Source organism: Macrobrachium nipponense, chromosome 20, assembly GCF_015104395.2.
Source record: "Macrobrachium nipponense isolate FS-2020 chromosome 20, ASM1510439v2, whole genome shotgun sequence".
NCBI lineage: Eukaryota > Metazoa > Arthropoda > Malacostraca > Decapoda > Palaemonidae > Macrobrachium > Macrobrachium nipponense.
The window spans coordinates 2263247-2281193 of NC_061089.1; the positions used below are offsets into that span (position 1 = coordinate 2263247).

Sequence of the window (17947 nt, forward strand, 5' to 3'; positions counted from 1 at the left end):
TTCTAATAATTCCAATAGAAACTCCAATAAATCATCAATAGGCACTTTTGTGAATAGAGATACTACATCAAAGCTCACAAGTTTCGATTCATATTAACTTAATTTTGAACTGATAAAATTATGTGTTAAAGACTGTAAATTTAAATTCAATGGAAAATTCTACTCACAAAATTTGGTATGGCAATGGGAAACCCTCTGTCCCCAGTGCTAAGTAATCATATATGGAATTTTTGAAAAGAAAATTTTAAACAATATAATTCCACGCAATGTACCTTGGTTTAGATATGTTGACGACATAATTTGTGTATGGCCAGGGAACGAAGATGTAAATAACTTTGCCAGGTTAAATCAATTAGTACCATCAATTAAAAAATTACTATGGAAATAGAAAAAGATGAATGCCTACCCTTTTTGGATGTCCTCATACGGAGAAATAGTAGTGGGTTTTTAAGTATAGTATTTACAGAAAACCTACTAATATTTCTTCTTATGTACATTTCTATTCTGGACAAAACAATAAGGTTAAAAGATCGGTGTTTGCATCCATGTTTCTAAGACCACTACGGGTATGTAGCCCAGAATATATAGATGAGGAGATAGATAAGATTCGGAATACAGGCAAGAAACTGAAATATCCAGATAATGTACTAAACATGCATTAGAAGCGGCAAAAAAGACCATGTATCAAAACCAAAAAGTACTTACAACAACAAAAATTTACTTGTACTACCTTATAATAATAATATGAAAGATATCCCACATCTTCTGAAGAATTTTGGTGTTAATGTAGTTTTTAAAACAATAAAACAATGAACAGGTACTTATCTTAAGAACTCCCCCGACAATGCTAAAGGATGTGTATATAAAATCCTGTGTAAGTCTTGTGACAACTTTTACATTGGTCAAACAGGGAAAGCACTGGAAAAAAGAAATAGAACAACATAAACAATGTGTGAGATATGCACAGGGAAATAGTAGTATATTTGTACATGTTAGTGAGAACAATCATGCTATTAACTGGGAAGGGGCAAAAAAAGCTGGTGTGTTCTAATAATGCATCGGAAAGGAATATCATTGAATCTAGTTTTATAAAAGAAAGTTACAACAATAATATGAACATCAGTCAAGGAATGTATAAACTTGATCCTTTAATATCAAAAGAAATTTGTAAACTGTTTGTTTTAAATTTTAAGGTAGGCTGTAGAGATATATGGAAATAGGATTATTATATTTGTAAACACAGTAAAGGGGGGCAGTAGTGGTAATGAGATGTTCAAACCCTGCCTCCTGACACCCTGTCAGGTGTGGACTTGTACCCTAAGCGGTAGTACCCTCCTTGAGAATTTATTGTAAATTTAGCCAAATTATTTTTGAAAGCCACTCCTACCTTGACACCTGCCTGTGGGTGGATCTGCAGTCTCAAACGGTTGTGTGTATGTTCGTCAGTACTGTCTTTATAGTATATATACTTGTGAATTCTAATACTATGTATCAGTCCTTTGTCAATGGCTTGAAAATAAAGCCGAAACTGGTCAGGACCTACACCCTGTCTCATATTTTTCACCTGTGGATATGTGTGATAAACGAATCACGTGCTAAAGTGATTATAATCATATATATCTATATATATTACTTTTTCCAGGATTTCAGGGGGGAGGGGACAAGTGCCCCACTTGCCCCTACATGCAGGCACCTATGGATATGGCTCATCTCTAGGGAAGGTTGGACATCAGAAGATCTATGGGACTTCTACAGTTGGGAGAGTCACCCTTCTTCCTCCTCCACTTGGTAGCTTTGGAAGAAGAAGGGGAAGTGATGACAGCACACAACAAAGATAAAGGAGAAGACAATGAATTCTTGAATTCTGCTAAGGTCTGACACTGTCCCTGAACAGGAACAAGTAGGAAGGGTTGTTCATGCAAACAGGCGCAGAAGCTATCCTCAGGTCAGTGGCTTGTATGCATGAACACAGGTGAGGGCTGACCAGGGGAGTGATCAAGCACTCTCAGGCATGAACTCAGGATGTTTTCAAGATGTGCCCCAGTCTTCTTCAAGGCCTTGGGCTCTTACACGGAAAGAAGATTGTATGTGAAACTCACTGATAGCTTCTCCAGGCTGCACTGTTACAGGATCCTGACCATATACTTGGTAGAGTACTGGTACCACTTGCATGTTGTGCACTCACTCTCTCATTATCGGTGTTGCAGAGATTCTTCAGTGATAGAGGAGTCTACACCAGTCCCTGGGGGTGACCCACAATACTAGCAAAGGTAACTCAGCACCTGGCATGATGCAGGTCTCCTTGGAAGACTGCACACCTGAAGCTCCTGAATAACAAATCTTTCATGCATAGGTTGCTTCAACTATCTGAGAATTCAAGGAATCTCAAGCAGAGGTAGGTTCTAAACCAACGCTCAGAGTGACTCATCGCATACAGGACAATTGTCGGTTGCTCTCTCTACCCGAATGTCCGAGGAAGCATGGGCAGAGGTATGTACTAGTCTGGGAAAAAAATACAGACTCACAACACAGTTCCCAAGTCTGAAGACTTAGGAGAGCACCAAGAAAAATTAAGATGAAGACAATGATATTGTTCTCATCTTTGACTTCTACACACGACCATCACTGTCCCGGGACTATTCCCATGCAGAAATGTGAAGTAGGAATGAGTGCACACACACTCTGGACTCTCTCCGAGTCAAGCCACAGGTTCCCACACAACAGCTGCTCCATGCCCATAGACGAATCAAAACAAGCAATCAGCACCATACAGGGCAATATTGCAAGTACTGCCAGTGAAAGAACCCTTATTCCCATGCACTTGAGCTGTACAACATCTGTAAAAACTAAAACATTACAAGTGTCAAAGAAATTTTTAGTATACAAACCTTTTGTAAAGCAAAAGAATAAAATTCTCTCCAAGAGAATGTACTACTGTCATTAAGATTTTCGCAAAGAGAATGTACTACTGTCAGAGAGCAAAACATGTAAGCAAGGTGAAAAACCAGTTTAAGCTAGTTGCCTTAGCAACATTAAAACCAGTTTGACACATCATTCATATACAGTAGTACCTCGAGATACGAAATTAATCCGTTCCGAGGCGCCCTTCGTATCATGAGGTTTTCGTATCTTGGACCACATTTTACATGTAAAATGGCTAATCCGTTCCAAGCCCTCCAAAAACACCCCAGTAAATTATATTTCCAGGCCTAAAACACATGTTCTAGGGTTACGACGCCGATCTGACGGAAGAAATATGACTCCAAAAAGGCAAAATACTGTACATACTTCAGTAATATTCAACTGCATGTAATGTTCAACCCCCTTTTTACAGCATATACAGTAAGTCCTCGGGTTACGCTGGTCTCGACTTACGATGTTTCGTGGTTACGAACGCGCCCCCATAAAAATATAAAAAATAATATTTTGCGTCGTTCCGTCTTAACGCGGTTTAGCGTCGTAAGCAACGTAAACAAAACGCGAACTAGTTCCAGGCGCACGGCGGAAGAATACGCTTTGTGGGGGAGGAGGAGGCATCGCTTCGCTACGCTCAGTCCTCGCCCATACGCCATTTTGTTGTTTACACTGCCTCTCTCTCCCTCGTGTTGTATTGTTTTTGTAACTTTTTGCTCTTTGTTATGGCTCCCAAGCGCAAGGCGGACTCTTCTGATGGTAGTGCATCGAAGAAAAGAAAGGCCATCACCATGGAAATTAAAGTGGACATTATAAAGCGATCCGAGAAGGGAGAAACGCCAACAAACATTTGGCCGCTCGCTTGGCCTTAGCCGTTCGACCGTTGCTACCATTATCAAAGATAAAGAGCGCATCGTTGAACATGTGAAAGGATCTGCTCCTATGAAAGCGACAGTGATAACTAAGCAGCGTAGTGGTCTAATAATTGAAATGGAAAGGTTATTGGTGCTTTGGTTGGAAGACCAAAATCAACGGCGTATCCCAGTCAGCCTTATGGTGATTCAGGAGAAGGCGAAAAGATTGTTTGAAGCGTTGAAAAAAGAAAAGGGGGAGGGATGAAAGTGAAATGAGTTTGTGGCTAGTAGGGGTTGGTTTATGCGATTTAAGGCTCGGGCCAATTACCATAACCTTAAATTGCAAGGTGAAGCTGCTAGTGGGGATGAGAAAGCAGCGAGTGAATTCCTAAAGCGTTGTCTGAGATAATTAAGGAGGGGGGTTATTCTGCTCAGCAAGTGTTTAACGTAGACGAGACAGGTTTGTTTTGGAAACGTATGCCTCACCTCAAGAATCATCTGCCTCAGCATCTCCAGCAACTTCTGGAGGTTCTTTTTCTCTTCACTAACCTCCCCCAGTCTCTCCAGCACCGCAGCTTCTCTCCAGTGTGCAAGCCAATCAACTAATAAAGGTAAGGAATTGTTCTCTCGTTGTTATTGATAGTATTTACATTAAATCATGTGGTATTTTTCAATGTTCCGACTTACGCTGAAAATCGTGTTACGATGCATCGTAAGAACGGATCTACGTCGTAACTCGAGGACCCCCTGTATTAGGACTTTAGCATATGTCCCTTAGCAATAAGCCTAGCCTATGTTAGCAGTTGCTACTGTAGCCTAGTCTATCATTCTGACATCTAAACCTAAGAAGCTAAAAGCTTAGAATACGCCAATAAAATGTATAAATAATCAGTATGTACTCATTTCAAAATAATTATTAATTAATCATTAACTATAATACACAAACAAACAAAAAAAAACCTTCCAATCGATTGTTTACATTCAGCTCTTACCGTCTTACGAGTACCGAACGAACACCAAGCAATCACTTTTCCTAGGACACAGTAAGCCATAAATTTTCATTAGTATCTCTCTTCAACTAATGAAACTACCAAACAGTATAATAGCTATTCATTTCTATTCTTTATTCTATCTTTACCTAATGGAGATACCGAGTTACTGACAGCTATAATGAAAACATATATGTAATGTAATATTAAAACAGAAGAAGAATTCTAAAAATACATATTTGTTGGCAGTCTGATTTATTTTATATTTTATGATCTAATTCACAATTTTTTTATATTAAATGTATTGCATGTACTCATTTCAAATAATTATTAAGTAACCATTAAACATAATAAACAAACAAAAAAAGCTTCCAAACTTCTGTTTACATCCAGCACTTACGAGTAATCGAACGATGCCAAGCAATCACTTTACACAGTAAGCCATAAATTTTCATTACTCTCTTCAACTACTGAAACTACCAAACAGTATAATAACCATTCATTTCTATTCTTTATTCTATCTTTACCTAATGTTTTTTTTTATTAAATGTATTGCATGAATAAGTTTTTCAATTTACAGCATCCTTTTACCAATAGAATACTTAAAGCACAAGGGGTAGATGCTGACCAATAGGAGAGCAGGATCTTATGGGGTGACTAGCATCAGGAACCAATGGGAGAGCAGGAGGATGGTGGCGAGTTTACTCAGTTGGCGGCGCGGGAGTTTTAAAATTGTTCTCGGCGGTCCGGGCGAATCTCGAGACTTTACAGCAACAACCTTTCGTATCTTGAAAACTTTTCGTATGTAGAGCTGTAAAATTTTTCGTATTTGCTTTCGTATCTCAAGTTTTTCATAAGTTGAGCCTTTCGTATGTCGAGGTACAGCTGTATCAGCAATATAAACAATACACTAAAGCACAAAGTCGAATGGCAGGCAGAGAAGAGAAGAGAGGAAGTGCTTCCTCACCAAAGGTCAAAAGCAGACCTCCACCCGTAATCAGTAGTAAACTATGTACTCCATCTCCTTGTTTAATGACGGCCATTTCCAGCTGTGCTGAAAGTAATTCCTATGGTAAAGGGCCAATAGTTTGTATATTGTGTAGGAACAGTGTTAATTTGGCTGAAAAATATTAAGGACTACCCCCACAAAACCATACAGTGCTTGCTGCTTTGTATTTCATCGATTCAGCATAGGCCAGATCACAGAAAGATCTATTAGACTAAGCTAAGGTACTGAACATATGCACCATACCAATGAATCTACTGCCTTCATATATTGAGTGCACTTGATACTATGTTCACTTATCTGTCAATCAAGGTAATGCTGTGCACAACTGACTGAATGCCTGTCATCACAGTCTTAACTCAAGGCACTTACAACAAGACTGTATGTATAATGTACTGTAGTACTATATGAATGCATTTTAAGGAAAAATGAGTTTACTGACTTGCATTGTTACTACAGTATTTTGCTGCGTAGAGCTTACTTTTTCATCTAGGTCAGGGTTTGAGGTAAAAAAGACTGGGCTAAGGGGTTGGTTATTTGCAAAATTATTGTTTTACAATAATGCAACCAATATGGATACTATTTATTCAGTTTGATTGGGGGAGGTGTAGTGGGTCTCCCAGGACCTTGGGCTGGGGAGTGTCGCTTCTTAGCCGACCGCCTCCGGAGTTGTTAGTCGCACTGCGTTTCAGCCTCGGTCTTCCGTGGATTGTTGCGCTCTGCTTCTTTCACTCCCGGAGCTTACATCCACCCGCCTAATACATTCCCTCTCCGCATAAGGCGGGTTTAGATTCCGGCCTCTCCCGGAGTCATTGAGGGTTATGTTTACGGAAGTTACTCTTCCGTAGGCGGAGATAGTATATTTGTTATTTTAGTTTTTATTATCATTATTTTTATCTTTATCCTTATTTTTATTTTTATTTTTATTTTTATTTTCCTTGCCACGGAACTTGCGAGTTCATGTGGCCGTCCCGGGCTACTTCGTGTACCCCCCTCTCCGGTCATACAGCTCCGGGTATACAACTCCGGGTGGTTTTTTTCCTTACACAGTCCCCGGGACGTTAACATATGAATATATTTATACCTTTCTTTTCTTTATAGCCCGGAATGCTCCGGCAAAAAAAAAAAAAAAAAAAAAAAAAAAAAAAATATATATATTTGCATTATCCTATTAAGTGTGTGCAATTGTTCTTATCATACGTATTATTGCAACTTACAGGCCTCTTCAGTTGTCTGGTTGCCGGCTGTAGTGCTGCTCTGCAAGATCCGTGCGGCCATGACGTTTGTCGGGCCACGCCCCCTGTGCAGTGCTGCTTCCTGATTCCGTGGTCTGGCATCATGAAAACTGTTTTGCCTGCTACGACCTTGGTACATCAGGCTACCTCTTTCGGTAAGTTTTGCCAGCACTGCTGATTCTATGTTTATATGTATAAAAAAAAAAAAAAAAAAATATTGAAATGAGATAAAATAAATGATCAATTAAAATTTCTTTAAATTAAATTACATTGTTTAATCAATAATTATAGAATAATGTTCAAGGAATTTACTTGGTATTGACAACATTCCTTGCATTACAGGCTGAGCAGTCTATTAAGGATGCTGCACTCTCCGCCCTCAAGATCTGGGTTGGAGGGTTTGGACGGAACTTGTAGGGAAGGCTAAGCCGTATATTCTGCCTCGAGATATGGCGACTTTGCTCTTCCCAGCCGGAAAAATCTGCCGGATACGTCGATCCAAAAGTAGCGGCACCAATTATCAAATCAATACAAGACTCAGTTAGTTGAACAGCAAGAGGCGGAATTGCCGGACTTGGACTAGAGGAAGTCTCACTTGAAGTGGTGAGGATTTGCCGTTACACTAGGCACGGGTTACAGGTAACAGTGTTAATGAGGCTAGCTTAGTTAGTCACCGGGATCTCCTTGAGTGACTCTGATTCTTCCCTCTCCTTTACTCCAATCCTTCATGGGTTTCACAGGAGGTTTGCCCCTCCCTCCCAGGTTGCACTCCTTCTCTGTGATTCCTAAACTAAAGAAAAAACCTGCGGGTAAAACTTGCTTAAAGGCAGATCAGAGACAATGCCAAGGCTGGGTGGCAGTCACCAGAGGTTCATACACATATTAAAACTAAAATAAAGTCACTTTCCAAACCTTCAATCCCAAGGTCTCAAGGAGGGAATTCTTCCTATTGCCCTACCAGTCCCATTCCATTAACCTCTAGGGACCGGATACCTCATAAGGTACCGCAAGAGGGTGGGACAGGATGATTCTCCTTCCGTTGACCAAGACCAGTTTCAACACAAATATTCTAAATCAGGTCAGTAGCCTTGGTAGTTTACTCAGCTCAGTTGCAGCAAGGTTTGAAGAAGTGTTTAGCAGGTTAGGTGCTCAGGACTCCCTGATTGCAGGGTCTCAGACAGGAGTCGGCAGTTTCGGCCCCTTCTAGTAGCTTGATGCAAGCTCAGAGCATGCCTGACGGGTCCACGCTCCCTCCCTTCGGTGGTAATCCCTGGAAGGGTGGCTAACTTCGCTCCGTTTGTCAATGGGATGTTGACTATAGAAGGTTGCGGCACACGTAGGCTCGAGGATTTCGAGTTTTTCCCCGAAGGTTTACAGCCTCCATTTATCGGCTATGTTAGGCTTACGGAGGCAGCTCTGGTTAGAGAGGATAAGGTCCCCAAGGAGACTGTTATCCTTTCTAGAGATCAGGCTCAGCAAAACATGGGTACGGAGCCTAGAAGAGTGGGACTGCTCAAATACTAGAATAAGCAGCTTTTAAAAGTCCTTTCACCATGTTTACAACTGATGTCGGCAACCCTTACCTTTTACATCAAAGGTAGCAGAACTAACACTCCAGCAGTGACTCGAGAAGAGCCCATGCCCCAGCTTTAGGGAGACAGATCCCACATCTTTACTACTCCCAGGTTAGGAGGATTTGTGGGAGGATTTGCCAGCTACGTTCTCGGTAGGCAAGCTGAAGCCAGATTGTGCAATCACATTGTTTTAGTGAACGCCTTCCTAGGCTGTCAAGACGCATTGATCCAAGCCGAATTTGACGCTAAGACACTCTCGCAAGGTCTCTTAACTCCCTAGTGATGACAGAGACGGCGGCTCGGGAGTACGCTCAGGAGCTGCTGTTTAAGGTCATTGCGAAGTCGTTACTTTTAAGCATGCAATGTGACTTGTACGACTTTGCGATTGCTAGGAGAAATTGCAGGAAGCATGTTCTGTCTGAGGCGACGATAAGGCACGAACCCAACAAGCTTCTAGCTTCCTCAATCTGGGGTGCAGATCTCTTCCCAGCTTCAGCAGTATCCGAGGTTCAGAGCGAGGCATCACGTCTTAACCAAAGCATCAGGTTGCGTTGGGGAATCCCTTTCAAAAGAAAATCAGAGTCTTCTTCCAGTTTTAGGGCTAAGAAGAGGCAAAGGAAGTTCCTACCTTTCCAAGTCCCGCAACAGCATCCTGTCTACAAAGCTGTTCCAATTCAACAGGTATCCCAGCCTTCGACTTCTAAGGCTCAGCCTCAGCAACAGCATCAATTTGTCTTCCTTTCGCCGCCGTCTAACCAACAGGCCTCCTCACAGTATTCAGTGTCGCCCGCTTTTAAACCCGGTCGGTCATGAGAGTCGGGCATTTCACCCCTTTACCAGAGTTGCTAGGGGTGGCAGGGCTAGAGGATCCTTTCGCCAGCGGCGGAGGATCCAGAGCCCAAGGGCGCGAACTAGAGGTGCAAGGTCAGGCAGAGGATCCCTCCTTCATCATCTCAATGAAGTTTCTCAGGTAGGAGGCAGGCTGTACCTCTTTCGTCATCGTTGGGGGTTCAGCAGTTGGGCAAAAAGCATAGTATCCAGAGGCCTAGGCTGGAGTTGGATCAAAGGTCCTCGTCACCCATCACCTTCTATCAGGAACAAACGCAGGAATTGATGGATTACTCCAAGGACCTTCTCCAGAAGGGAGCAATCTCCAAGACGAAGAACTTGAAATTTCAGGGTCGTCTATTCAGCGTCCCAAAGAAAGGGACCGACAAAAGAAGGGTGATCTTAGACTTGTCCCGTCTAAACTTGTACATTCGTTGCGACAAGTTCAAAATGCTGACCATCTCTCAGGTGCGGACCTTACTTTCCCCGTGGGGCCGTCACCACCTCTATAGATCTTACAGACGCCTACTATCATGTCCCGATAGCTCGGCACTTCCGACCATTCCTCGGCTTCAAAACTAGGGAAAGAAGCCTACTCCTTCAAAGTAATGCCCTTCGGGCTGAATATAGCACCAAGGGTTTTCACGAAACTGGCGGAGACAGTGGTGCAGGAGCTAAGATCCCAGGGTATATTGGTGGTGGCGTACCTAGACGATTGGCTAATCTGGGAGATGGACAAAGGCAAATGTATGAAAGCCACGGACAAGGTCATGTCTTCCTGGAATATTTAGGGTTCAAGATCAACAGGACCAAGTCCGGTTGGACTCCGGAGTCCAAGTTGTCCAGTGGCTAGGGATTCATTGGGACTGGATCTCACACTCTTTCCATTCCAGCAGGAAAGAGAAAGGAGACTGCCAAGGCAACAAGACAATTCTTAAAGTGCAAAGAGACTTCGAGAAGGAATCAGGAGAGGATCCTAGGCTCGCTCCAGTTTGCCTCAGTCACGGACGTTCTGTTGAAAGCCAAGCTCAAGGACATCAATCGAGTTTGGCGTTCGAAGGCAAATGCCCAAGTGTCGGGACAAGTTCGCCCGGATACCTCTGATTCTCAGAAAACGCCTGCGCCCATGGACAAAAGGCCGCCAACCTAGCCAAGGAGTTACCGTTGCAGTTTCCTCCCCCCGTCCAATAGTGTGGCATACGGACGCATCGCTGACAGGTTGGGGAGGTTATTCACAGCACGAGAAGGTTCAGGGAACTTGGTCACCTCACTTCCAAACACTTCACATCAACATTCTAGAAGCTATGGCAGTGTTTCTGACTTTAAAAAAGCTCCGTCCTCCAAAGAAGACTCATATCAGGTTGGTCCTCGACAGTGCAGTAGTAGTACACTGTATAAACAGAGGTGGTTCAAAGTCAAGTCATGTGAACCACGTGATGATAGCAATCTTTTCTCTAGCAGCCAGAACACCTGGCATCTGTCGGCTACTCACCTGGCAGGATTAGTCCACAATGTAGTGGCAGACGCCCTGTCTCGGTCGGTCCCTCTGGAATCAGAATGGTCACTGGACCAAGAATCCTTCGAGAGGGTTTGCCAAAAAGTACCAGGTCTAGAAGTAGATCTGTTTTGCCACAGAGGCAAACCACAAGCTGCCTTGTTACGTAGCCCCCAATCTGGACCCTCTGGCATACGCTACGGACGCCCTGAGCATAGATTGGAACCAGTGGTCGAAAATCTATTTATTCCCTCCAGTGAACCTTCTCCTGAAGGTGCTGCACAAGTTGAGATCCTTCGAAGGCCAGGTGGCTCTCATAGCCCCTCACTGGCCCAAGAGCAACTGGTTTCCCCCTTCTCCTGGAACTAGGTCTTCGCCCTCACCCTCTCTCCCGGACTTGAGACTATCGCAACAAGTTCAAACGAGGACTGTGTTCGATTCCTCAGGTCTTCCACAGAACCCTAACTTTATGGATTTCATGAAGTTTGCAGGTAAGAGAGTAGGCGACATTGATCCACAGAACATGTTGTGCTTGGAGTCAGACAAGAGAGAGTCTACGCCTTCGCCAGTATGACTCAGCAGTTAAGAAATTGTCTTCGTTCCTCAGAGAATCAAATATCAAAGTAATGACATTGAACGTGGCCATAACCTTCTTCAGGTCTTTGTTTGAACAAGGCTTGGCAGCTGCAACAATTACAACCACTAAGTCAGCTCTGAAAAAGATTTTTCTTCTCGGGTTTGGTATCAATCTAACCGAGTCTTATTTCACCTCTATCCAAGGGCATGTGCACTTCTACGGCCCGTTCACAGACCGTCGTCAGTGTCATGGTTTCTTAATGATGTTCTTAGGTTAGCCTCGGAAACAGACAACTTCAAATGTGATTACCAAACCATTTTGCGTAAAACTCTGTTCTTATTGAGTCTAGCTTCAGGTGCCAGAATATCAGAGCTGTCATCTTTATCTAGAGATGAAGCGCATATTGAGTTCCTTTCCTCGGGGACGTGTTGCTTTCGCCAAATAAGCAATTTCTAGCTAAGAATGAAGATCCCTTGATGAGTGGTCTCCATGGAAGATTGTCCCGCTTCCGCAGGATCCATCGTTATGTCCTGTTAAAACTCTTAAGGACTATTTATCTAGGACGTCTACCTATTCCGAAGGCTCCCTTTTCATTAGAAAAGATGTGGTACACTATCTCTAAAAGGCATTAGGCAGCAGATTTTATATTTTATCAAGAAAGCCAGCCCAGGGTCATTCCCCAAGGTGCATGACATTCGGGCGGGCAATAGCAACTTCTGTTAACTTCTTCAAATATATGGATTTTGATGATCTGAAGAAGTATACTGGTTGGAAGTCACCCTTGGTTTTCAAAAAGCACTACCTTAAGTCTTTAGAGGATCTTAAATATCATGCAATAGCTGCAGGAGGCCCAGTGTCTCCCACTGCTACATCATTATAGTACCGTCCTTGTGTCATATGAATCTGTTCAATTAATGCCAGCCTCATTAGCATTTTACCTACCTCAGCAAATGCCTTAGCTATTAGAATAAGTGTATAATCATGTATAGTTTATGTACATACAAATTATCTGTAATTATTTTATTATGTATGTGACTTGTTGCAAATGTTGCCACATGTTTTGGCTATATAGTATATTTTTTGTAAATAAAATTGTGATTTTTTCCAATTCTAAACTATTTTATTATTTCCTTTGATTCATTAATATGATTTTTCCTTTCAGGATAGTATAGCTTGGTGTTTCTCTGGTACAATTTCACGGAGCGACACGGCTGAGCCCAGAAAAGGGAGGGATTTTGACGTAGGAAAAATCTATTTCTGGGCGAGGAGGGGGGAAGGCTGCCTGTCTCGCCCAGTGAAATCCCCCCCTTTTTTTCCTTTTTTCCCCCCTTGCTGTGCACCAGCTTCTTTGCTATCGATAAGTATGACGCCGCAAGTCCCCTTCAACAGGTAGCTGGGTGTGACCTATAGGTCGGCTCCCCGTTTTTCAGGGTCTTTTGATGAGGAAAAGGCTAATTGGAGGGGTTACTGTGGTAGTGTTTTTTAACACTCGCCCCAGTTCTATACCGACACCTTTTATTTAGGTGAGCGAGTCAGAGACTTCTGACATGTCCAATTTAGCAGTTCTCTGGTATCATAGCAATATTTTACTAGAAATAGTGCTAAAGAGGACACGTTTCACTGGGCGACACGGCTTCCTCGCCCAGAAATAGATTTTTCCTACGTCAAAATCCCTTTTATGTAATGCTTGGTTACCTTGGGAATGATTTTTAAATGGTTTTTATTTCTCATTTATAATTTCACATTATGTATTAGAATGACAAAAATGTACTATACCTACAGTTCAATAGATTAGTCTCCCTATGAGGAAGGAACAAACAAAATTATGGGTTCAACTTCATAAAGCTAGTACATACCTGAAATACAACCCAAGTAGGTGCATATAGCTGACAAGGGACAGATATTGGCTGAGCTGAGGTTGGAACAGCCCCTGGTTCTGTGAGTGAAAATGGCTGTACAGACTTTGGAACTGTGATTGGAAACACTGAAGTAACTCCACCACTAACTTCTCCACCCAATGCAACATCAAAACAGTAACGAAGTCTGACAAAAATATAAATAAAGTGGTTTGTGACTCAAATATTTTTATAGTGCTTGTATATGTATACAAAAATATTTCAGATCTTTACCCCAACATTTGAGAATCAGACGGCCAACATCTAGAACTTTTCAAAATGTTAAATTCAGTTCTGAGTTATACACGGGAGATGGTAAATTTAATAAAAACTTTACCCCAACTAAAAATATGTGGATGCTGGTTATTCTGACTGACAAGACTATTCATGGGGTATCAGTCATAAAGGTAATACTAATCAAGGGAGGTGAGCTACCTCTGAGAAACATATTCTGCCACATAAGGAGTTTTGTCATAGGGTTCAGTTACAACTAAAATTCAATGTTGATAAACTAGTAGAGACAGAAATAATTGAAATTAGAGCTATAAGGGATGAAAATGCACACTTGTTAAATTTGTAGGCCTGCTTTAGCATGATTAGTGCCTTGTATAGTCTTCAAATCAGTGCCCCAGACGATATAAAGACAAGCTTTCAATAGTATATGTACAGTAGACTCCTTTATATCTTGTGTTTAAATAACCATGACTATCATGAAACTGGCTAATGTTCCTCTAACTACCACCAAATCAAAAACTATCTATGCACAGTTCTTTGTTCCTTTTTAAATAGATAAACAGGCCTACTGTGGACCTGACTGCCAATCAGACAATTATATTACCCTTCCTGTGTAAGTAGGTATATTTGTCGACCTTTTATGTTTATACGAGTTCTTGCTAATGTTTTCCTTTAGATTCTTTCGGGGACTTCAGTCTTCACTTGTAGTTCACTGTAACTGGTGCGAAATATTTTTCCTTGGTTACTTCTTCATGCAAATGTTATACTAACTATCAAGCTCAAAAAACAGGTTTTGACGTAGAAAAAACATATTTTTGGTAGTCACTGTTGAGTCCTCAAGGAGTTAACCTTCTATGGTCTATCAAAAGCTCCATGGTGACCAGACTAATGTCAAAGAATTCTCTTTTAGCTGGTCTTCTGGACAGGTATTGTGTTATAATGATAAACATATAACATGTGATAGTTCATAAATGGACTCAGGATAAAAGGGCACTATCTCGTTGTTTGTCAGCGAATGCTAAACCCAGTTTACCTACATCACAACACATAAGAAGAAGTAGTGGTTTAACACACAAGTGCCATCATCTTGTTTACATACAACCAAAAATGGACCAAGAAGCCATTCCATTCTATTGGTCGATGCAGGATGATCCCTTACCCAAATCCCATGTCTTTTTGCAGGGAAGTGGGAGGGTTTTGAAGATTCAACAGTGACTACCAAAAATAGGTTTTTACCTACTCAAAAAATCTATTTTCTGGGCTTCAGTTCGTGGCGCTTCGTGAAAATAATCCCTTAAGTTCATTATTTCTAGGTAAATGATAATAACATTACCAGAGAAAAAATAAAAATAGGGGGATGTCAGAATAACTGACTGGCTCACCCTAAATAAAAAGAGGGTGTCGGTATGGTACTGGGGCGAGTGAGACCACTACCACGAACCTCTTGTCATTTAGAATTCTCCTTCATCAAAATCCCCCTCCCTGAGAGAGCTGACACACGGCCAGCGCCAGCAACTACTACTACACACCCTCCCACGCCGAACCCGCACCGCACGCACCCTCTTCGTGGCCAATACCTTTTCGTTAGCGAACTTCCGAACGCACGTGTCCTTCATTGCTCTGTGTTTTGTGATCTTTGGATTACCTTTTCGCTTACGATGGAACTCCAAGCTATCGCTGCAGCTAAGTTAAGTACCCCGAAAGGTTATACACTAGTTTTAGCCAACCAGGACCCATTTTAACCGTTTTTTAGGTTCATTAATGGTCATCCTGGTCTGGCGCCAGGCACGCCATGCCGGCTCGCCTCGTGTTTTGGTTTCGCTTCCTTTGGTGGTCTTCTTATACCGCTAGTAGCTATTCCTTGTTGTGTATTGCCTTTTATCATACTATATTTTACACGTGGTACTGGAGATGCTGATTCATTTCTATTACTTTACATCGTACTATTCGGAAATCCTTTGCCTATACCTTAGCTCAGTGTTCATGCATGCATGTCCCTTTGTCTAGGTTTTTAGGCGTGTGGGTATTTTATTATTATTATTTTACTGCTTTATTGCTCTTTAGTCCAGCCATCCTGGCCGTCGCCCTCCGTTTACGTATCGGCAGAGGCCAGCTCCCGAGTTGTTAGCACGTCTCCTTTCGGGGAGCCTAGCCTACTTCTCCTGGACGTCCCTCTTTTTCTCCCACTCGTGATTTCCTTCCTTTCATTTATTATGATGTATTCATTATGAGTTGCATGTTGGGGGCGATCAGTTAGCCTAGGCTATGTTTTGTTTGTCTCGATCGCCTCGTGGTCCACCTGTGCTCGCGTCGAGCCAGCTGATCGCCTTGGTCCTTCTCTCAGGCCCCCCCCTCTCCCTCCTCCCACGTGGAGGGGGGGACAATCCTCGCTCGCCCACGGTCGCTATGGCAACCACCCGAGCACCCCTCCCTCTTCCTCCCTTCCCAGGGGGGATACCGGAGTCCCGGACTTAGGGGGTCCTGTGTTGGACTGTACACGTTTTCTGTGAGTTATGGGGGGTACCTCGTGTGTTCAGGTCGGGTTGGCCACCCTGCCAGCTCGCATTGGGTCCTCTCCGGCGCTCTCTGGTTGGCTCTCCTCTTCCCTCCCCATATGGCCGGCTCCACCAGCTCTATGGGGGGGGTAACAGAGTAGGCCTTACATGCTTCCCCTATTTATGTTTGTTGTTGACTCTTTCACCTTTCCGGCGGAGCACCCGCTCACCATCCGTGTGCTCCATGGGTAGGCGGAAGGGTTCTACGGCGGAGCTATGCTCTGCCTGCATTGTTGTTTTGTTTCTGTTTTAGTTTTATTTTGTTTAATTTGTGTACTTTATGTGTATGAGCAGGTATCTGGTTTGGCGGAAATCTTCGCTCCGGTGTACCTGAGTTTTCAAGCCAGTTTACTGAGTCCTATGGACTCTCTCACACGGAGTACAGGAGAGGATTATGCCCAAAAATTATTTCACTCCGGCATGCAGTGGAGCTTCATATCTCTTAATGGGTTAGCCCTGTTAGTAACTCCCGATACTTATGTATCTGTTCACTTACAGGCTACCAACTGTCAGGAGGCAGGATGCAATGCCGTCCTGCAGGACCCTTGCGGTCATGAGGTCTGCCGGACCCACGCTCCCTGTGCTGTCCGCCACAACGACTTGATTGTGTGGCACCATGAAGCTTGCTCCATTTGCTATGAGTTAGTGGATCAGTTTTCTACCGGAGGAAGTATATACCGGCATAGGTATTGTCTCTGTTCTTGGTATATACTGTCAGATAAGTCTGTGTAAAAGTGTATAAATATGACTTATAGTCATAAGTGTAAATAATATATCTTCGGGGCTTCGTTGTAAGGACTACAATGACCCTTTATTTCAGGCTACCGCCGTGAAGGACGCCGCGTCAGCTACCCTGAAAGCCTGGGTAGGAGGTTTTGGGAAAAATGCGCCCAAAGGACAGCCGTACATTTTGGACAAGAGTATGGCTGTCCGCATCTTCCCAGGCGGCAAGTCGACCGGTTACGTCGACCCTGTAGCAGCAGCTCCGTGTATCGCTGCCATCCAACTGCAAGTGGCGCAGGCCTTGGCGGAACAGGGAGCCCCAACCGGGTAATTACCAGAAGACGTTGCCACCCTGGACATCAATGTGGAACCAATGACGGTAGGGGAAGGTGAGTTGTTGGTTGAGGTAGGTTTATTGGGCGCTCAAGGGCTTCCCTTGGGCACATCTGGATCTCATCTCCTGTTCCTTCTTCTACTTCCTTCCAAGGCTTTACTGAATTGGACGTTCTGGCCAGGACGTCTTCCGCCTCAGTTGTCCCTAAGGTGAAAGGGCAACGAGAGCAAAAAACCCTTGAGAGGTCGTCTTCTAAGAAGACTTCGGCCTCAACCACTCATAAGTCTCCGGCTCACCATCCCGGAGCGGAGAAAGCAAAGTCATCCTCGTCTTCGCATTCTAAAGGGTCTAGGGGCAAGTCCTCTAAAGAGAAGGCCCGCGCTCCCTCCGAGCCAGTACCTTCAACGTCCACCGGAGCGCGTCCGAAGACCCCTGCTTTGACCAGTACCTCTGGCCCCTTCGACCCTGATTTGTTTACAGCAGGGGTGATGCAACAGGTGGGGAACATGGTGGGGGCCATGATGAATGACAGGCTCGATCAGATGCTTGCCCAAATCTCCATCTCGTTTGCACAATCTGGCCAGTCGATCCAGAATAACTCGGATCGGCTGACGAACCAGGAAAACTTGCTGGCGGGACTCAGGGAGCATCCCCCAGCAGTTCTTCCTCTGGCAGGCGCCGGAATAACCTCAATGCCGGATTACGACTCTCTTCCCCCATTCACCATGAGCAATC

The 17947-nt window shown here is 43.4% G+C and overlaps 1 protein-coding gene across 1 annotated transcript in view; it reads right to left on the reverse strand.

Moving 5' to 3' along the window:
- The window catches only part of LOC135221624 (regulator of MON1-CCZ1 complex-like), a 317999-nt gene that overhangs the window by 126916 nt on the left and 173136 nt on the right, over nucleotides 1-17947 (reverse strand). The window contains exon 7 of the mRNA XM_064259288.1: nucleotides 13328-13514. Coding sequence (XP_064115358.1) covers nucleotides 13328-13514 — 187 coding nt within the window. The remainder of the gene's footprint in view (nucleotides 1-13327; nucleotides 13515-17947) is intronic.